Below are 21,291 nucleotides of genomic sequence, written 5' to 3' on the forward strand. Positions count from 1 at the left end.
AGGAGGAAGTAGTTCTGTTCTGTTAGAGGAGGAAGTAGTTCTCTTCTGTTAGAGGAGGAAGTAGTTCTCTTCTGTTAGAGGAGGAAGTAGTTCCCTTCTATTAGAGGAGGAAGTAGTTCTCTTCTGTTAGAGGAGGAAGTAGTTCCCTTCTATTAGAGGAGGAAGTAGTCATCTTCTGTTAGAGGAGGAAGTAGTTATCTTCTGTTAATGGATGAAGTAGTTCTCTTCTGTTAGAGGAGGAAGTAGTTCCCTTCTGTTAGAGGAGGAAGTAGTTCCCTTCTGTTAGAGGAGGAAGTAGTTCCCTTCTGTTAGAGGAGGAAGTAGTTCCCTTCTGTTAACGGAGGAAGTAGTTCTCTTCTGTTAGAGGAGGAAGTAGATCTCTTCTGTTAGAGGAGGAAGTAGTTCTCTTCTGTTAGAGGAGGAAGTAGTTCTGTTAGTGGAGGAAGTAGTTCTGTTAGTGGAGGAAGTAGTTCTGTTAGTGGAGGAAGTAGTTCTGTTAGTGGAGGAAGTAGTTCTGTTAGTTGAGGAAGTAGTTTTGTTAGTGGAGGAAGTAGTTTTGTTAGTGGAGGAAGTAGTTCTGTTAGTGGAGGAAGTAGTTCTGTTAGTGGAGGAAGTAGTTCTGTTAGTTGAAGAAGTAGTTTTGTTAGTGGAGGAAGTAGTTTTGTTAGTGGAGGAAGTAGTTCTGTTAGTGGAGGAAGTAGTTCTGTTAGTGGAGGAAGTAGTTCTGTTAGTGGAGGAAGTAGTTCTGTTAGTGGAGGAAGTAGTTCTGTTAGTGGAGGAAGTAGTTCTGTTAGTGGAGGAAGTAGTTCTGTTAGTTGAGGAAGTAGTTCTGTTAGTGGAGGAAGTAGTTTTGTTAGTGGAGGAAGTAGTTCTGTTAGTGGAGGAAGTAGTTCTGTTAGTGGAGGAAGTAGTTCTGTTAGTGGAGGAAGTAGTTTTGTTAGTGGAGGAAGTAGTTCTGTTAGTGGAGGAAGTAGTTCTGTTAGTTGAGGAAGTAGTTTTGTTAGTGGAGGAAGTAGTTCTGTTAGTGGAGGAAGTAGTTCTGTTAGTGGAGGAAGTAGTTTTGTTAGTGGAGGAAGTAGTTCTGTTAGTGGAGGAAGTAGTTCTGTTAGTGGAGGAAGTAGTTCTGTTAGTTGAGGAAGTAGTTCTGTTAGTGGAGGAAGTAGTTTTGTTAGTGGAGGAAGTAGTTCTGTTAGTGGAGGAAGTAGTTCTGTTAGTGGAGGAAGTAGTTCTGTTAGTGGAGGAAGTAGTTCATTGTAAAATATAATGCGTTGCGGCAGTGCTTCGCGCACACACACATTCACACAATCCCAGACTTCCTTACACACTCACTCCGATGCGTACACACACACACACACACACACTCTACAACTCTCATACCCACGCTAATGATAGGCGGTCTGCATCAGACAGGCGGCCGGCGAACTCATCTTTTCCCCACGAACCGTCCCTTTGTTGTTGACACAGATCTCTGACGGGGACAGGAAGTTCACACGGTTCAGAGGAAGTGTTGCTGTTTGAACTTGTCTAATCACCTCAGACTCCTACTGACTCCCTGAGCTGGAGAACATGAGACAGACCTGTTGGCCCTGAGTTGAAGCCCTGAGGAGAGAGGGAGGGAGAGCGAGTGAGGGAGAGGGAGTGCGATCGAGGGAGAGAGTGCGAGAGAGGGAGAGGGAGAGAGAGAGAGGGAGAAATTAGAAAGAGAGAAGGAAAGAGAGAGAGGGATATGGAGAGAGAGAGGGAGAGGGAGTGCGAGAGAGGGAGAGGGAGTGCGAGAGAGGGAGAGGGAGTGCGAGAGCGAGAGAGAGGGAGAGGGAGAGAGAGAGAAATTAGAAAGAGAGAGAGGGATATGGAGGGAGAGAGGGGGCGTGAGGGAGAGAGACAGAGAGTGAGACAGAGACAGAAGGAGAGGGTCTCTAGACTGGCAAAACCACAGACCCTCTGCTGAAAGTCTCTAACATTACTTTTTCCTACTCCTCCAGTCCTCTTGGAAGAACCTGACCTTTTAATCCAGTCTCCGGTGTGTCTGTGAGTGTTTCTGTCTGTGTCTGGGAGTGTGTTTCTGTCTGTGTGTGTGTCTGTGAGTGTGTTTCTGTCTGTCTGTGTGTGTTTCTGTCTGTGTGTGTGTCTGTGAGTGTGTTTCTGTCTGTGCGTGCGTGTATCGATGTGTGTGTGAATGCATTGGTAAGTGTGCATGAGAATGTGTGTGTGTGTTGACCAGGTGTGTGTTTAATGGTGGAGTGAGCCTCAGTATGGCCAGCCAGCCAGCCAGCCAGCCAGTCCGTCAGCCAGCCAGCCAGCCAGCCAGCCAGCATCAGGCTCACAGAGAGGATCTCTCTTTTGCTGGAGCCCCTGGCTGAGCTGTAGATTTTGGACGTTTGAAAAGGATCCTCAGAGCTGCATAAACCACTACAGGGAGATGATACAGGGAGATGATACAGGGAGATGAGATGATACAGGGAGATGATAGAGGGAGATGATACAGGGAGATGATAGAGGGAGATGATACAGGGAGATGATACAGGGAGATGATACAGGGAGATGATACAGCACTTTGTTTAGAAGTCTTCCCCAGACCATAACCTTAACATCTTGGAATTAATACCTAAACTATTAACCTTTTGAGTTATTTATGTTTTAACCCTGTAACCATGCAGAATTCACCCTGCAACCACGCAGAATTCACCCTGTAACCACACAGAATTAACCCTGCAACCACGCAGAATTAACCCTGTAACCATGCAGAATTAACCCTGTAACCAGGCAGAATTAACCCTGTAACCACGCAGAATTAACCCTGTAACTATGCAGAATTAACCCTGTAACCAGGCAGAATTAACCCTGTAACCAGGCAGAATTAACCCTGTAACCAGGCAGAATTAACCCTGTAACCATGCAGAATTAACCCAACCCTGTAACCACGCAGAATTAACCCTGTAACCACACAGAATTAACATGTGTTAACATTGCCAAAGCAAGTGAGGTAGATAATATACAAAAGTGAAATAAACAATAAAAATTAACAGTAGACATACACATACAGAAATTTCAAAACAATAAAGACATTACAAATGTCATATATATATATATATATATATATATATATATACAGTGTTGTAACAATGTGCAAATGGTTAAAGAACACAAGGGAAAATAAATAAGCATAAATATGGGTTGTATTTACAATGGTGTTTGTTCTTCACTGGTTGCCAGGAAGAACAAACAGGAGTTGGGCAGGAGGTTAGGAAGTGCAGCTCAGTTTCCACCTCATTTTGTGGGCAGTGAGCACATAGCCTGTCTTCTCTTGAGAGCCAGGTCTGTCTATGGCGGCCTTTCTCAATAGCAAGGCTATGCTCACTAAGTCTGTACAGTTTAGTCAAAGTATTCTCACTCTCTGTTTAGGGTCAGTCACAGTGGTCAGATATTCTGCCACTGTGTACTCTCTGTTTGGGGCCAAATAGCATTCTAGTTTGCTCTGTTTTTTTGTTAAGTCTTTCCAATGTGTCAAGTAATTATCTTTTTGTTTTCTCATGATTTGGTTGGGTCTAATCTCTCTCTTTCTCTCAATTTTCAATTCAATTCAATTTGCTTTATTGGCATGACGTAACAATGTACATATTGCCAAAGCTCATTTAGGATATTTCCGATATAAAAATGAGAATCAAAATTGTCAAGGGGACAACAGTAACAACAATAACCAAGTGTCAAAATAACCACCACATTCAACAACAACAATAAGCATACAGTAGAGGACATGTGCAGGTGGATTGGTCTGTCAGACACTGTCCCTCAACTTATGGCAGGCAGCAATGTAGTGCGCTGACAACCCACAGCTCTCTGCGTCCTCCCCCAGCAGGACGGGTAGCCTATCCTCATCAGAGAGGTCTTCAATGTAGTGCGCTGCCAACCCACAGCTCTCTGCGTCCTCCCCCAACAGGACGGGTAGCCTATCCTCATCAGAGAGGTCTTTGAAACCTTGAATAAGGGTTTCATATTTGGGAAAATGGCACTCTCTAATTGTTTTGATATTTTTTACATTTTTATCAGGAAATGCAGCTCCGTCTCAGGTTCTGTTGTTGTGCAGTAGTTGCACAGCCTTTCCTCTACAGGGAGCCAGGTTTTTTCCTGTGTCTACCCTTCTCAATGGCAAGGCTGTGCTCACTGAGCCTGTACTTTGTCAAGTTTTTTTTCTTCTTCTCTCTGTCTTTGTCTCTCTGTCTCTGTCTCTGTCTCTTGTCTCTGTTTCTCTGTCTCGTCTCTCATCTCTCTCTTGTCTCACCCTGACCAGAGAGGAAGAGACGAAGCGAGATGGTTTTACTCAGCCCAAAAATCTGTCCACTAAAATAAGCCCATGAAATTATAATTTTTTTGTGTCAATGAAAGAGTTTTGAATTTGGTCAACAAAAATATAAAATAGATAGGTACAGGACTCATCATGGATATAACCCGTTTCAACATGGACATTGCCATTGAGGGCTTCCACCATTTTAAAGTAGTCAATTGGGTGTGGATTCCTATGAGTTGTGAGCAATCAACCAATGAAGAAGAAGACTAATTAACTACTTTAAAATGAAGATAGCCTCAATGGCGCTGTCCATGCTGTCACAGTTCCTTAGTCGCGGTGCTGCCGATTATTGGCACATGATAAAAGAAGACCCCGTGGGCAAAGAGAGGGAAGAAATTATTGACTTCTCACCATAGCTACTATTTATTTTCCATGTTTTTCTGCTGGTCTGTTTGTTTTTCAGGCTGTTAGATTCTTGCCTTGGAGTATTTTTGGGGCAGTCAGACTTTGAGCTGAATAGGAATGTCTTTAATCGTGGCTACAAAGGAATGGAGAGAAGAAGAAGGACGAGAATAGAAGATCTCCCCAGCTTTGTAAACAGATGTAGATGGAGGAGAGGAAGGAGGAGAAGGTGGGGGGGAGGGAGGGGAGGGGAGGGAGGAGGAGGAGGAGGGAGGGAGGGAGGAGGAGGAGAAGGAGAGGGAGGGAGGAGGAGGAGGAGAAGGAGGGAGGGAGGGAGGAGGAGGAGGAGAGGGAGGGAGGGAGGGAGGAGGAGGAGGGAGGGAGGGAGGGAGGGAGGAGGAGGGAGGGAGGAGAAGAAGAAGGAGAGGGAGGGAGGGAGGGAGGGAGGGAAGGAGGAGGAGGAGGAGAGGGAGGGAGGGAGGAGGAGGAGGAGGAGGAGGGGAGGGAGGGAGGGAGGGAGGGAGGGGAGGGAGGGAGGGAGGGAGGGAGGAGGAGAGGGAAGGAGGGAGGAGGAGAGGGAGGGAGGAGGAGGAGTGACCATTGTTAACAGAGCAGAGAACTGTTTGTGCGCTCTGTGGTTTCTAGTCCCTGTGAAATAGAGACTCAGTGATTTTGGTTCCCAGGCCCACTTTTTCTCAAGCCCGTACAAAAACCAAATGAAGAGGTTTCAGTCTGTCTGTCTGCCTGTGTATGATGCTGTTTATAGCCTAGCACCAGACTCCTACTAACTGGAAAAGGGTACAAATAGTGGTATCTGGACACTGTTCACAGTCAGTTGATTGTAAGTGAAGTGAGGGCATGTTTAAAAAAGAATATAATGCCTAGTCCTGTAAGCAATGCAAAACATAGGCACTGTCACGAACAACAACATGTTAGAATCTTCAATGCAGGCAGGCCTAGGTTAGAGAAGTTGACAAGCATTGGATACAGACAGTACAAGGAAAGTGAAATATTGTGGACAGATCATAGACAGATCATAGACAGATCATAGACAGACCGTAGACAGACCATAGACAGATCATAGACAGATCATAGACAGATCATAGACAGATTATAGACAGATTATAGACAGACCATAGACAGATCATAGACAGACCATAGACAGATCATAGACAGACCGTAGACAGATTATAGACAGACCGTAGACAGATTATAGACAGACCGTAGACAGACTGTAGACAGATTATAGACAGATCATAGACAGATTATAGACAGATCATAGACAGATCGTAGACAGATCGTAGACAGACCGTAGACAGACCGTAGACAGATCATAGACAGATCATAGACAGATCGTAGACAGACCGTAGACAGACCATAGACAGATCATAGACAGATCATAGACAGATCATAGACAGATTATAGACAGATTATAGACAGATCATAGACAGATCATAGACAGACCGTAGACAGATTATAGACAGATTATAGACAGATTATAGACAGATTATAGACAGACCGTAGACAGACCATAGACAGATCATAGACAGATCATAGACAGACCATAGACAGATTATAGACAGACCATAGACAGATTATAGACAGATTATAGACAGATCATAGACAGATTATAGACAGACCATAAAACAGGTTATATAGACAGATTATAGACAGACCATAGACAGATCATAGACAGATCATAGACAGATTATAGACAGATTATAGACAGATTATAGACAGATCATAGACAGACCATAGACAGATCATAGACAGATCATAGACAGATTATAGACAGATCATAGACAGATTATAGACAGATCATAGACAGACAGACCATAGACAGATCATAGACAGACCGTAGACAGATTATAGACAGATCATAGACAGATCATAGACAGATTTTGATGTCAGTAGTTTTATACCAGTAATTCCACAACTTCCACATTGCTAGGTTGTGTTTCATTGTGTTACATTGCTAGGTGTTGTGTTACATGTGAACATGGTACCAGTGGGTTACATTGGATCGTATGTAATAGACAATACAATAAAACAGATCCAAGTAGAGCGAGTGAAACCGGATTAATGCCGTGTTCGAAAACACCTGGGAACTCTGGTTGTTGTTGTTGTTGCTGCTGTTGTTGTTGTTGTTGCTGTTGTTGTTGTTACTCAGAAAAGGGGAAAAATCATGTTTTAAATGGTCGTCCAACTCGGGAACTCGGGACTCTTTCTAGAGCTCTGACTTTCCCACAGGAAGATCACCGACGTCATGATTCAACCTCGTATTTCCTAGAGTTCCCAGTTGTCGTGAATGCGGCAATACACAAGCTAAAAGCCTGAATAGGTATATTGTTCCTCAGCCTGTACTATGTCAAAGCGTGGTGATGTCGACGGCAGAGTAGTTGTCATTTTAGATTTTTGGACTTGTATTGTTCCACTGTGGCTCTCTAATTTGGGCCTAGATAACGTAGATTGGGAAAGCAGCTGCCAGGCTCCGTAACGTAGCTCCAGAGTTAGCGTGGCAGAACCCAGGGCCTTGTCCTCAGACATGGATCCACAGACTTCTATGGGCTGTAGACCAGAGTCCTATGGCGCCATAGGAACACAGCCATGTCCCAGGGCAAGCCTGGACAAGGCCAGACCAATCAGACTGGGCCTGCTGGACAGACCAATCAGACTGGGCCTGCTGGACAGACCAATCAGACTGGGCCTGCTGGACAGACCAATCAGACTGGGCCTGCTGGACAGACCAATCAGACTGGGCCTGCTGGACAGACCAATCAGACTGGGCCTGCTGGACAGAACCCTCAGACTGGGCCTGCTGGACAGAACAATCAGACTGGGCCTGCTGGACAGAACCCTCAGACTGGGCCTGCTGGACAGAACCCTCAGACTGGGCCTGCTGGACAGAACAATCAGACTGGGCCTGCTGGACAGAACCCTCAGACTGGGCCTGCTGGACAGAACCCTCAGACTGGGCCTGCTGGACAGAACCCTCAGACTGGGCCTGCTGGACAGAACAATCAGACTGGGCCTGCTGGACAGAAACCTCAGATTGGGCCTGCTGGACAGAACCCTCACACTGGGCCTGCTGGACAGAACCCTCAGACTGGGCCTGCTGGACAGAACCCTCAGACTGGGCCTGCTGGACATTAGCAGCCTCTATTCATCAGTCATAAGGCAGACACATAGCTACAGCAGGTTGGGTAAGGTATTTTGGTAGGGGGGCGGATATGACCCTACATGTGCGTGCATGTGTGTGTGTGTGTGTGACGCGTGTGTGTGTGTGTGACGCGTGTGTGTGTGTGACGCGTGTGTGTGTACGCGTCTCCAGCTGTGTGCTGTGACTACACTCTGTCCTCTGTTTACAATAACATCTCTCCCAGTCGGTCTCTGTAAATACTTCGTTCACATCCAGTTTAACAGTGTTTTCTCTGGCAGAGCTGTAAACACAACGCCTGACCTCTGATTTAGCCCCTATTAGTGTTGTGTTTTGGGGACGACCCAGCTGTATCTGAAGGCCAAACTTTAGCTTCGTCCCCTATAGTGCACTATTTTTGACCCCTATGGGCCCTAATCAAAAGTGGTGCACTATATAGGGAATAGGGTGCTATATTAGTGCACTATATAGGGAATAGGGTGCTATAATAGTGCACTATATACAGGGAATAGGGTGTTATATTAGTGCACTATATAGGGAATAGGGTGCTATAGTAGTGCACTATATAGGGAATAGGGTGCTATAATAGTGCACTATATAGGGAATAGGGTGCTATAATAGTGCACTATATAGGGAATAGGGTGCTATAATAGTGCACTATATAGGGAATAGGGTGCTATAGTAGTGCACTATATAGGGAATAGGGTGCTATAATAGTGCACTATATAGGGAATAGGGTGCCATTTGGGACGCATTTGTTGTCAAGCTTAGAAACGGAAAGTCAATTTCTTTGTTATTTTTTACCTCTTTTTCTCCCCAATTTCGTGGTATTCAATTGGTAGTTACAGTCTTGTCTCATCGCTGAGAAATGGAAAGTCTAACCCTGGTCTGGTGCAGACAGACTTCTTGGCTTGTTAGTGTACAAGGCCCTCTGTAATGATCAGTCAAAACTTTTTTTTTTACGTTGCTGGTGCTCTGATGTCTGTAGTATTCTATCAGGCAGTTGTGGCACATAAACTAGTCATAAACTAGTCATAAACCAGTCATAAACCAGTCATTAACTAGTCATTAACTAGTGATTAACCAGTCATTAACCAGTCATAAACTAGTAATAAACTAGTCATAAACCAGTCATTAACCAGTCATTAACCAGTCATTAACAGTCATAAACTAGTTATAAACTAGTTAAACCAGTCATTAAATAGTCATAAACTAGTCATAAACTAGTCATAAACCAGTCATAAACCAGTCATTAACCAGTCATTAACTTGTCATTAACTAGTCATTAACTAGTCATTAACTAGTCATTAACTAGTCATTAACCATTCATGAACCATTCATGAACCATTCATGAACCAGTCATAAACATTCATAAACCAGCCATAACCAGTCATAAACCAGTCATAAACCAGTCATAAACCAGTCATTAACTAGTCATAAACCAGTCATAACCATTCATAAACCAGTCATAACCATTCATAAACCAGCCATAACCATTCATGAACCAGTCATAAACCAGTCATTAACTAGTCATAAACCAGTCAAAACCATTCATGAACCAGCCATAACCATTCATGAACCAGTGCCCCATGGTTTACTCTCTTCTCTCATTCTCATTCTTGTTCTTGTTTTCTCTCTCCCCACTCTCCCTTTCACGCTTTCTACCTTTCTACTCTCTCTCCCTCGCTTTCTTTTTCTCTCGCTCTCTCTCTTGCTCTTCCTCTTTCTGTCTCCCTCTCGCTCTCCCTTTCTCTACTGTAGTCTTATCTTACTGTAGTCTTCTCTTACTATAGTCTTCTCTACTGTAGTCTTCTCTTACTATAGTATTCTCTACTGTAGTCTTCTCTTACTGTAGTCTTCTCTTACTATAGTATTATCTACTGTAGTCTTCTCTACTGTAGTCTTCTCTACTGTAGTATTTAACTACTGTAGTCTTCTCTACTGTAGTATTTAACTACTGTAGTCTTCTCTACTGTAGTCTTCTCTACTGTAGTCTTCTCTACTGTAGTCTTTTCTACTGTAGTCTTCTCTTACTGTAGTCTTCTCTACTGTAGTCTTCTCTACTGTAGTCTTTTCTACTGTAGTCTTCTCTTACTGTAGTCTTCTCTACTGTAGTCTTCTCTACTGTAGTCTTTTCTACTGTAGTCTTTTCTACTGTAGTCTTCTACTGTAGGCTGTAGTTTTCTACTGTAGTCTTTCACTGTAGTCTTTTCTACTGTCTTCTCTAGTATTTAACTACTGTAGTCTTCTCTACTGTAGTATTTAACTACTGTAGTCTTCTACTGTAGTCTTCTCTACTGTAGACTGTAGTCTTCTCTTACTGTAGTCTTCTACTGTAGTCTTCTACTGTAGACTGTAGTCTTCTCTTACTGTAGTCTTCTCTACTGTAGTCTTCTACTGTAGACAGTAGTCTTTTCTACTGTAGTCTTCTCTACTGTAGTCTTTTCTACTGTAGTCTTCTCTACTGTAGTCTTTTCTACTGTAGTCTTCTCTACTGTAGTCTTCTCTACTGTAGTATTCTCTTACTATAGTCTTCTCTACTGTAGTCTTCTCTTACTATAGTATTCTCTACTATAGTATTATCTACTGTAGTCTTCCTACTGTAGTCTTCTCTACTGTAGTCTTCTCTACTGTAGTATTTAACTACTGTAGTCTTCTCTACTGTAGTCTTCTCTACTGTAGTCTTTTCTACTGTAGTCTTCTCTACTGTAGTCTTTTCTACTGTAGTCTTCTCTACTGTAGTATTCTCTTACTATAGTCTTCTCTACTGTAGTCTTCTCTTACTATAGTATTCTCTACTGTAGTATTATCTACTGTAGTCTTCTCTTACTGTAGTCTTCTCTTACTGTAGTCTTTTCTACTGTAGTCTTCTCTACTGTAGTCTTTTCTACTGTAGTCTTCTCTACTGTAGTCTTCTATGTAGTCTTACTATAGTCTTCTCTACTGTAGTCTTCTCTTACTATAGTATTCTCTACTGTAGTATTATCTACTGTAGTCTTCTCTTACTGTAGTCTTCTCTACTGTAGTCTTTTCTACTGCAGTCTTCTCTACTGTAGTCTTCTCTACTGTAGTCTTCTCTTACTATAGTCTTCTCTACTGTAGTCTTCTCTTACTATAGTATTCTCTACTGTAGTATTATCTACTGTAGTCTTCTCTACTGTAGTCTTCTCTTACTATAGTATTATCTACTGTAGTCTTCTCTACTGTAGTCTTCTCTACTGTAGTCTTCTCTTACTGTAGTCTTCTCTACTGTAGTATTATCTAATGTAGTCTTCTCTACTGTAGTCTTCTCTACTGTAGTATTATCTACTGTAGTCTTCTCTACTGTAGTATTATCTAATGTAGTCTTCTCTACTGTAGTATTATCTACTGTACTATTCTCTACTGTAGTCTTCTCTACTATAGTATTTAACTACTGTAGTCTTCTCTTACTGTGTACTTCTCTTTCTGTAGTATTCTCTACTGTAGTATGTTCTACTGTAGTCTTCTCTACTGTAGTCTTCTCTACTGTAGTCTTCTCTTACTATAGTCTTCTCTACTGTAGTCTTCTCTTACTATAGTATTCTCTACTGTAGTATTTAACTTCTGTAGTCTTCTCTACTGTAGTCTTTTCTACTGTAGTCTTCTCTACTGTAGTCTTTTCTACTGTAGTCTTCTCTACTGTAGTCTTCTCTACTATAGTCTTCTCTTACTATAGTCTTCTCTACTGTAGTCTTCTCTTACTATAGTATTCTCTACTGTAGTATTATCTACTGTAGTCTTCTCTACTGTAGTCTTCTCTTACTATAGTATTATCTACTGTAGTCTTCTCTACTGTAGTCTTCTCTACTGTAGTCTTCTCTACTGTAGTCTTCTCTTACTGTAGTCTTCTCTACTGTAGTCTTCTCTACTATAGTCTTCTCTTACTATAGTCTTCTCTACTGTAGTCTTCTCTTACTATAGTATTATCTACTGTAGTCTTCTCTACTGTAGTCTTCTCTACTGTAGTCTTTTCTACTGTAGTCTTCTCTACTGTAGTCTTGCACTGTAGTCTTCTCTTACTATAGTCTTTCTACTGTAGTCTTCTCTTACTATAGTATTCTCTACTGTAGTATTATACTGTGTCTATACTGTAGTCTTCTCTTACTATAGTATTATCTACTGTAGTCTTCTCTACTGTAGTCTTCTCTACTGTAGTCTTCTCTTACTGTAGTCTTCTCTACTGTAGTCTTCTCTACTGTAGTCTTTTCTACTGTAGTCTTCTCTACTGTAGTCTTCTCTACTGTAGTCTTCTCTTACTATAGTCTTCTCTACTGTAGTATTATCTACTGTAGTATTATCTACTGTAGTCTTCTCTACTGTAGTCTTCTCTACTGTAGTCTTCTCTTACTGTAGTCTTCTCTACTGTAGTCTTCTACTGTAGTATTATCTATAGTCTTCTACTGTAGTCTTCTACTATAGTATTATCTAATGTAGTCTTTCTACTGTAGTCTTATACTGTAGTCTTCTACTGTAGTCTTCTCTACTGTAGTATTATCTACTGTACTATTCTCTACTGTAGTCTTCTCTACTATATTATTTAACTACTGTAGTCTTCTCTTACTGTGTACTTCTCTTTCTGTAGTATTCTCTACTGTAGTATTATCTACTGTAGTCTTCTCTTACTGTAGTCTTTTCTACTGTAGTCTTCTCTACTGTAGTCTTCTCTACTGTAGTCTTCTCTTACTATAGTATTATCTACTGTAGTCTTCTCTACTGTAGTCTTCTGTACTGTAGTCTTCTCTACTGTAGTCTTCTCTTACTGTAGTCTTCTTTACTGTAGTATTTAACTACTGTAGTCTTCTCTACTGTAGTCTTCTCTACTGTAGTCTTCTCTACTGTAGTCTTTTCTACTGTAGTCTTCTCTTACTGTAGTCTTCTCTACTGTAGTCTTCTCTACTGTAGTCTTTTCTACTGTAGTCTTCTCTTACTGTAGTCTTCTCTTACTGTAGTCTTCTCTACTGTAGTCTTTTCTACTGTAGTCTTCTCTTACTATAGTATTATCTACTGTAGTCTTCCTACTGTAGTCTTCTCTACTGTAGTCTTCTCTACTGTAGTATTTAACTACTGTAGTCTTCTCTACTGTAGTCTTCTCTACTGTAGTCTTTTCTACTGTAGTCTTCTCTACTGTAGTCTTCTCTACTGTAGTCTTTTCTACTGTAGTCTTCTCTACTGTAGTCTTTTCTACTGTAGTCTTCTCTACTGTAGTCTTCTCTACTGTAGTCTTCTCTTACTATAGTCTTCTCTACTGTAGTCTTCTCTTACTATAGTATTCTCTACTGTAGTATTATCTACTGTAGTCTTCTCTTACTGTAGTCTTCTCTACTGTAGTCTTTTCTACTGTAGTCTTCTCTACTGTAGTCTTCTCTACTGTAGTCTTCTCTTACTATAGTCTTCTCTACTGTAGTCTTCTCTTACTATAGTATTCTCTACTGTAGTATTATCTACTGTAGTCTTCTCTACTGTAGTCTTCTCTTACTATAGTATTATCTACTGTAGTCTTTCTACTGTAGTCTTCTCTACTGTCTTCTCTTACTGTAGTCTTCTACTGTAGTATTATCTAATGTAGTCTTTCTACTGTAGTCTTCTCTTACTGTAGTATCTACTGTAGTCTTCTCTACTGTAGTATTATCTACTGTAGTCTTCTCACTGTAGTATTATCTAATGTAGTCTACTGTAATTATCTACTGTACTATTCTAAACTGTAGTCTTCTACTATAGTATTTAACTACTGTAGTCATTAACTGTAGTCATAGTATTATCTACTGTAGTGATTACTGTAGTCTTCAGTACTGTAATGTTCCTAGTAGTCACTGTAGTCTTTCTACTGTAGTCTTCTCTACTATAGTCTTCTCTACTGTAGTCTACTATAAACTAGTCTTCTATAGTCTTTTCTACTGTAGTCTTCTACTGTAGTCTTTTACTGTAGTCTTCTCTAAATAGTCTTTTACTATAGTCTTCTCTACTGTAGTCTATAGTAACTGTAGTATTATCTACTGTAGTCTTCTACTGTAATCTTACTATAGTATTATCTACTGTAGTCTTTTCTACTGTAGTCTTCTTACTGTAGTCTTCTCTTACTGTAGTCATCTACTGTAGTCTTTTAACTGTAGTCTTCTTACTATAGTATTAACTGTAGTCTTAACTGTAGTCTTTCTACTGTAGTCTTCTACTGTCATTTAACTACTGTAGTCTTCTCTACTGTAGTCTTTCTACTGTAGTCTTTTCTACTGTAGTCTTCTACTGTAGTCTTCTACTGTAGTCTTTTCTACTGTAGTCTTTCTACTGTAGTCTTTTCTACTGTAGTCTTCTACTGTAGAACCTGTAGTCTTCTCTTACTATAGTCTTCTCTACTGTAGTCTTCTCTTACTATAGTATTCTCTACTGTAGTATTATCTACTGTAGTCTTACTGTAGTCTTTCTACTGTAGTCTTTCTACTGTAGTCTTCTACTGTAGTCTTCTACCAGTCTTACTATAGTCTTTCTACTGTAGTCTTCTTACTATAGTATTTCTACTGTAGTATTATCTACTGTAGTCTTCTACTGTAGTCTTCTCTTACTATAGTATTATCTACTGTAGTCTTCTACTGTAGTCTTCTACTGTAGTCTTCTCTACTAGTCTCTCTACTGTAGTATTATCTAATGTAGTCTTCTACTGTAGTCTTCTCTTACTGTAGTCTTCTACTGTAGTCTTCTACTGTAGTATTATCTACTGTAGTCTTCTACTGTAGTATTATCTAATGTAGTCTTCTCTACTGTAGTATTATCTACTGTACTATTCTCTACTGTAGTCTTCTCTACTATAGTATTTAACTACTGTAGTCTTCTCTTACTGTGTACTTCTCTTTCTGTAGTATTCTCTACTGTAGTATTATCTACTGTAGTCTTCTCTTACTGTAGTCTTCTCTACTGTAGTATGTTCTACTGTAGTCTTCTCTACTGTAGTCTTCTCTACTGTAGTCTTCTCTTACTATAGTCTTCTCTACTGTAGTCTTCTCTTACTATAGTATTCTCTACTGTAGTATTTAACTTCTGTAGTCTTCTCTACTGTAGTCTTTTCTACTGTAGTCTTCTCTACTGTAGTCTTTTCTACTGTAGTCTTCTCTACTGTAGTCTTCTCTACTATAGTCTTCTCTTACTATAGTCTTCTCTACTGTAGTCTTCTCTTACTATAGTATTCTCTACTGTAGTATTATCTACTGTAGTCTTCTCTACTGTAGTCTTCTCTTACTATAGTATTATCTACTGTAGTCTTCTACTGTTCTACTGTAGTCTTCTTACTGTAGTCTTCTCTACTGTAGTCTTTTCTACTGTAGTCTTCTCTACTGTAGTCTTCTCTACTGTAGTCTTCTCTTACTATAGTCTTCTCTACTGTAGTCTTCTCTTACTATAGTATTCTCTACTGTAGTATTATCTACTGTAGTCTTCTACTGTAGTCTTCTCTTACTATAGTATTTCTCTACTGTAGTCTTCTACTGTAGTCTTCTCTTACTGTAGTCTTCTCTACTGTAGTCTTCTCTACTGTAGTCTTTTCTACTGTAGTCTTCTCTACTGTAGTCTTCTCTACTGTAGTCTTCTCTTACTATAGTCTTCTCTACTGTAGTATTATCTACTGTAGTATTATCTACTGTAGTCTTCTCTACTGTAGTCTTCTCTACTGTAGTCTTCTCTTACTGTAGTCTTCTCTACTGTAGTCTTCTCTACTGTAGTATTATCTACTGTAGTCTTCTCTACTGTAGTCTTCTCTACTATAGTATTATCTAATGTAGTCTTCTCTACTGTAGTCTTCTCTTACTGTAGTCTTCTCTACTGTAGTCTTCTCTACTGTAGTCTTCTCTACTGTAGTATTATCTACTGTAGTCTTTTCTACTGTAGTCTTCTCTACTGTAGTATTTAACTACTGTAGTCTTCTCTACTGTAGTTTTCTCTACTGTAGTCTTTTCTACTGTAGTCTTCTCTACTGTAGTCTTCTCTTACTATAGTATTCTCTACTGTAGTATTATCTACTGTAGTCTTTTCTACTGTAGTCTTCTCTACTGTAGTATTATCTACTGTAGTATTATCTACTGTAGTCTTCTCTACTGTAGTCTTCTCTACTGTAGTCTTCTCTTACTGTAGTCTTCTCTACTGTAGTCTTATCTACTGTAGTCTTCTCTACTGTAGTCTTCTCTACTGTAGTCTTCTCTACTGTAGTATTATCTACTGTACTATTCTCTACTGTAGTCTTCTCTACTATAGTATTTAACTACTGTAGTCTTCTCTTACTGTGTACTTCTCTTTCTGTAGTATTCTCTACTGTAGTATTATCTACTGTAGTCTTCTCTACTGTAGTCTTCTCTACTGTAGTTCACTTTTGCTGTATACTTCTCTTTCTGTAGTATTATCTACTGTAGTCTTCTCTTTCTGTAGTCTACTCTTACTGTAGTCTTCTCTTTCTGTAGTCTACTCTTACTGTAGTCTTCTCTACTGTAGTCTTACTGTAGTATTATCTACTGTAGTCTTCTCTTTCTGTAGCATTACCTACTCTTACTGTAGTCTACTCTTACTGTAGTCTTCTCTACTGTAGTCTTCTCTTACTGTAGTCTTCTCTACTGTAATCTACTCTTCCTGTAGTCTTCTCTACTGTAGTCTACTCTTACTGTAGTCTTCTCTTACTGTAGTCTTCTCTACTGTAATCTACTCTTCCTGTAGTCTTCTCTACTGTAATCTACTCTTACTGTAGTCTTCTCTTACTGTAGTCTTCTCTACTGTAATCTTCATAAACCAGTCATAAACCAGTCATAAACCAGTCATTAACTAGTCATAAAGTAGTCACTAGTCTTCTCTTACTGTAGTCTTCTCTACTGTAGTCTTCTCTTACTGTAGTCTTCTCTACTGTAGTCTTCTCTTACTGTAGTCTTCTCTACTGTAATCTTACTGTAGTCTTCTACTGTAGTCTTCTCTACTGTAGTCTTCTCTTACTGTAGTCTTCTCTACTGTAATCTACTCTTACTGTAGTCTTCTCTACTGTAGTCTTCTCTTACTGTAGTCTTCTCTACTGTAATCTACTCTTACTGTAGTCTTCTCTACTGTAATCTACTCTTACTGTAGTCTTTGATAAGGGACTACAGGAAGAGCAGTAGATCAACCATACACGTTGGCGTAAGGGTTTTGCAGTTTAAAATAAATCTCTCCATGGTGCAGCTGTAGAACTTTTTGAGGATCTGAGGACCGATCATGCCAAATCTTTTCAGTCTCCTGAGGGGGAAAAGGTGTTGTCGTGCCCTCTTCACAACTGTCTTGGTATGTTTGGATCATGATATTTTGTTGGCGATGTGGACACCAAGGAATAGAAATTCTCGACCCGCTCCACTACAGCCTCGTCATTGTGAACTGGGGCCTGTTCGGCCCTCCTTTTCCTGTAGTCCACAATCATCTCCTTAGTCTTGGTTACGTTGAGGGATAGGTTGTTATCCTGGCACTACCCGGCCAGGCCTCTGACTTCCTTCCTATAGGCTGTCTCGTCGTTGACAGTGATCAGGCCTACCACCTTTGTGTCGTCAACAAACTTAATGATGGTGTTGGAGTCGTGCGCGGCCACGCAGTTGTGGGTGAACAGGGACTACAGGTGGGGACTAAGCACACAACCCTGAGGGGCCCCCTGGTTGAGGATCAGTGTGGCGGATGTATTGTTGCCTGCCATCGCCACCAGAGCTGTATTTTGTGTTAAATGAGTGACACCTACTCTGTTGATGTCTTCATACTGCACTGTCCTTTACAAAAACCAATAGGCCTATGCTACTGTATGTATGCTGGTCACAGCAAAGCAAAGCTGACTGACATGATATAACCATAACCACTTATTTTGCTACCTAAAATCACAGCTGGTTTGGTTCACCCTCTGTCTGTTTTGGTTCTAACTCCTGGTTTGGTTAAACGTCTGATTTGGTTCTAAATTCCTGGTTTGGTTAAATGTCTGGGTTGGTTCTAAACCCCTGGTCTGGTTAAACGTCTGGTTGGCTTCGCCTGCTTTGTTTAAATGTCTGGGTTGGTTCTAAACCCCTGGTCTGGTTAAACGTCTGGTTTGGTTCTAAACCCCTGGTTTGTTTAAATGTCTGGGTTGGCTCTAAATCCCTGCTTTCTCTCTCTCCTCTCCAGTCCCACCCTCTGTCCCTGTGCAACACCAGTGAAGATGAGCGCCAGGAGTCAGACTTCATCAGCATCGTCAAGCTGGAGAGCCCGGAGCGAAAGGTGCCTCAGTGTCTGCCTCTGCTCCACAAGGTAAGACCATTGTACACATGCATACTGCGGACGAACTATGGAAGGTTTGAGTGGTGGCAGTGATTCAATTGAATAGTTAAATGAATATCTTGTCCAAGTGAAGGGCTGTCTTCGCCGGGCCATATCTGTCCTCCCCTAAGATTCTGTGAGGCTCAGTAACCTACTGCCAGACATAGGACGGAAACATTATTCCATGTTCTGTGCTGTGTAGCGGACAGCGATTGTCTGCTATTTGTTTCTGATTGTGAATTGTACGTATCTTGGTCGAAAAAGATGACCCTATCCATTTTAATGGAGGAGAGTCAGACACAGCTAAATCTTTCCCCCTGGTCTACTGTCCACTCCTACAGTAGATCTGGCTAAGTCTTTCCCCCTGGTCTACTGTCCACTCCTACAGTAGATCCGGTTAAATCTTTCCCCCTGGTCTGTGTCCTCCTACAAACTTAAATCTTTTGGGTCTGCCCACTCCACGCAGTAGATGGGGTGAATCTTTCCCCCCTGGTCTACTGTCCACTCCTACAGTAGATCCAGCTAAGAGATCCTCCTGCTTCCTGGCGCTGGATGTGAGGCGCTGAGGTCACAGCTATCACTGGTCATACCCAGGACCCCAGGCTAAGGTCACAGCTATCACTGGTAGTACCCAGGACCCCGGGCTGAGGTCACAGCTATCACTGGTCCTTTACAAAGGACCAATAGGCTGAGGTCACAGCTATCACTGGTCACCCAGGACCCCAGGCTAAGGTCACAGCTATCACTGATATACCCAGGACCCCAGGCTTAGGTCACAGCTATCACTGGTAAAACCAGGACCCAGCTAAGGTCACAGCTATCACTGGTAGTACCCAGAACCCTGGGCTAAGGTCACAGCTTCACTGGTAACCAGGACCCCGGGCTAAGGTCACAGCTATCACTGGTAGTAAAGGACCCTGGGCTAGGTCACAGCTATCACTGGTAGTAACCAGGACCCCGGGCTAAGGTCACAGCTATAAAACCCTGGTTAAGGTCACAGCTATCACTGGTCATACCCAGGACACCGGGCTAAGGTCACAGCTATCACTGGTAGTAACCAGGACCCCGGGCTGGTCACAGCTATGGTTAACCAGGACCCCGGGCTAAGGTCACAGCTAAACTGGTTTGTTTAAATGTCCGGGCTAAGGTCACAGCTATCCCTGGTGCTTACCCAGTACCCCTCCAGGTCACAGCTATCACTGGTCCCCAGGACACCGGGCAGGTCACAGATCACTGAGTCGTACCCAGGACCCTAGGCTAAGGTCACAGCATCACTGGTAGTAACCAGGAGCCCGGGCTAAGGTCACAGCTATCACTGGTCATACCCAGGAACCCGGGCTAAGGTCACAGCTATCACTGGTGCAACCAGGACCCCAGGCTAAGGTCAAGCTATCACTGGTAGTAACCAGGACCCGGGCTAAGGTCACAGCTATCACTGGTCATACCCAGGACACCGGGCTAGGTCACAGCTATCACTGGTGACCCAGGACCCTAGGCTAAGGTCACAGCTATCACTGGTAGTAACCAGGACCCCGGCTAAGGTCACAGCTATCACTGGTCAGGCCCAGGAACCCGGGCTAAGGTCACAGCTATCACTGGACGTAACCAGGACCATTATTCCATGTTCAGCTATCACTGGTAGTAACCAGGACCCCAGCTAAGGTCACAGCTATCACTGGTCATGACCCAGGAACCCGGGCTAAGGTCACAGCTATCACTGGTCGTACCCAGGAAAGATCACAGCTATCCACTTTTAATGGAGGCTAAGGTCAGAGCTATCACTGGTATCTTTCCAGGACCCCGGGCTAGGTCACAGCTATCACTGGTAGTAATCTGGCTAAGGTCACAGCTATCACTGGTCTACCAGGACACCAGGCTAAGGTCACAGCTATCCTGATAGTAACCAGGACCCTGGTCTAAGGTCCACAGCTATCACTGGTAGTAACCAGGACCCCAGGCTAAGGTCACAGCTATCACAGTAGATCCAGCCCAGGACCCCTGGCCCTGGTCACAGCTATCACTGGTCGTAACCAGGACCCCGGGCTAAGGTCACAGCTATCACTGGTCTAACCAGGACCCGGGCTAAGGTCACAGCTATCACTGGTAGTAACCAGGACCCCGGGCTAAGGTCACAGCTATCACTGGTAGTAACCAGGACCCCGGGCTAAGGTCACAGCTATCACTGGTAGTACCCAGGACCCCGGGCTAAGGTCACAGCTATCACTGGTAGTACCCAGGACCCCGGGCTAAGGTCACAGCTATCACTGGTAGTAACCAGGACCCCTGGCTAAGATCACAGCTATCACTGGTAGTAACCAGGACCCCGGGCTAAGGTCACAGCTATCACTGGTCGTACCCAGGACCCCGGGCTAAGGTCACAGCTATCACTGGTAGTACCCAGGACCCCGGGCTAAGGTCACAGCTATCACTGGTAGTACCCAGGACCCCGGGCTAAGGTCACAGCTATCACTGGTAGTACCCAGGACCCCTGGCTAAGGTCACAGCTATCACTGGTAGTACCCAGGACCCCGGGCTAAGGTCCCAGCTATCACTGGTTTTACCCAGGAACCCGGGCTAAGGTCACAGCTATCACTGGTCGTAACTAGGACCCCTGGCTAAGGTCACAGCTATCACTGGTAGTAACCAGGACCCTGGCTAAGGTCACAGCTATCACTGGTAGTACCCAGGACCCGGGCTAAGGTCACAGCTATCACTGGTCGTAACTAGGACCCTGGCTAAGGTCACAGCTATCACTGGTAGTAACCAGGACCCTGGCTAAGGTCACAGCTATCACTGGTAGTACCCAGAACCCTGGGCTAAGGTCACAGCTATCACTGGTAGTAACCAGGACCCCGGGCTAAGGTCACAGCTATCACTGGTAGTAACCAGGACCCCAGGCTAAGGTCACAGCTATCACTGGTAGTAACCAGGACCCCGGGCTAAGGTCACAGCTATCACTGGTCGTACCCAGTACCCCGGGTTAAGGTCACAGCTATCACTGGTCATACCCAGGACACCGGGCTAAGGTCACAGCTATCACTGGTAGTAACCAGGACCCCGGGCTAAGGTCACAGCTATCACTGGTAGTAACCAGGACCCCGGGCTATCACTGGTCGTACCCAGTACCCCGGGCTAAGGTCACAGCTATCACTGGTCATAC

At 42.8% G+C, this 21,291-nt stretch overlaps 1 protein-coding gene across 1 annotated transcript in view; it reads left to right on the forward strand.

Annotated features, from left to right (window-relative positions):
* LOC115144993 (E3 ubiquitin-protein ligase RNF43) overlaps positions 1-21,291 on the forward strand; it is a 203,353-nt gene that overhangs the window by 88,609 nt on the left and 93,453 nt on the right. The window contains exon 2 of the mRNA XM_065023958.1: positions 18,000-18,122. Coding sequence (XP_064880030.1) covers positions 18,000-18,122 — 123 coding nt within the window. The remainder of the gene's footprint in view (positions 1-17,999; positions 18,123-21,291) is intronic.

Source organism: Oncorhynchus nerka, linkage group LG10 (genome assembly GCF_034236695.1).
Source record: "Oncorhynchus nerka isolate Pitt River linkage group LG10, Oner_Uvic_2.0, whole genome shotgun sequence".
NCBI classification, from domain to species: Eukaryota; Metazoa; Chordata; class Actinopteri; order Salmoniformes; family Salmonidae; genus Oncorhynchus; species Oncorhynchus nerka.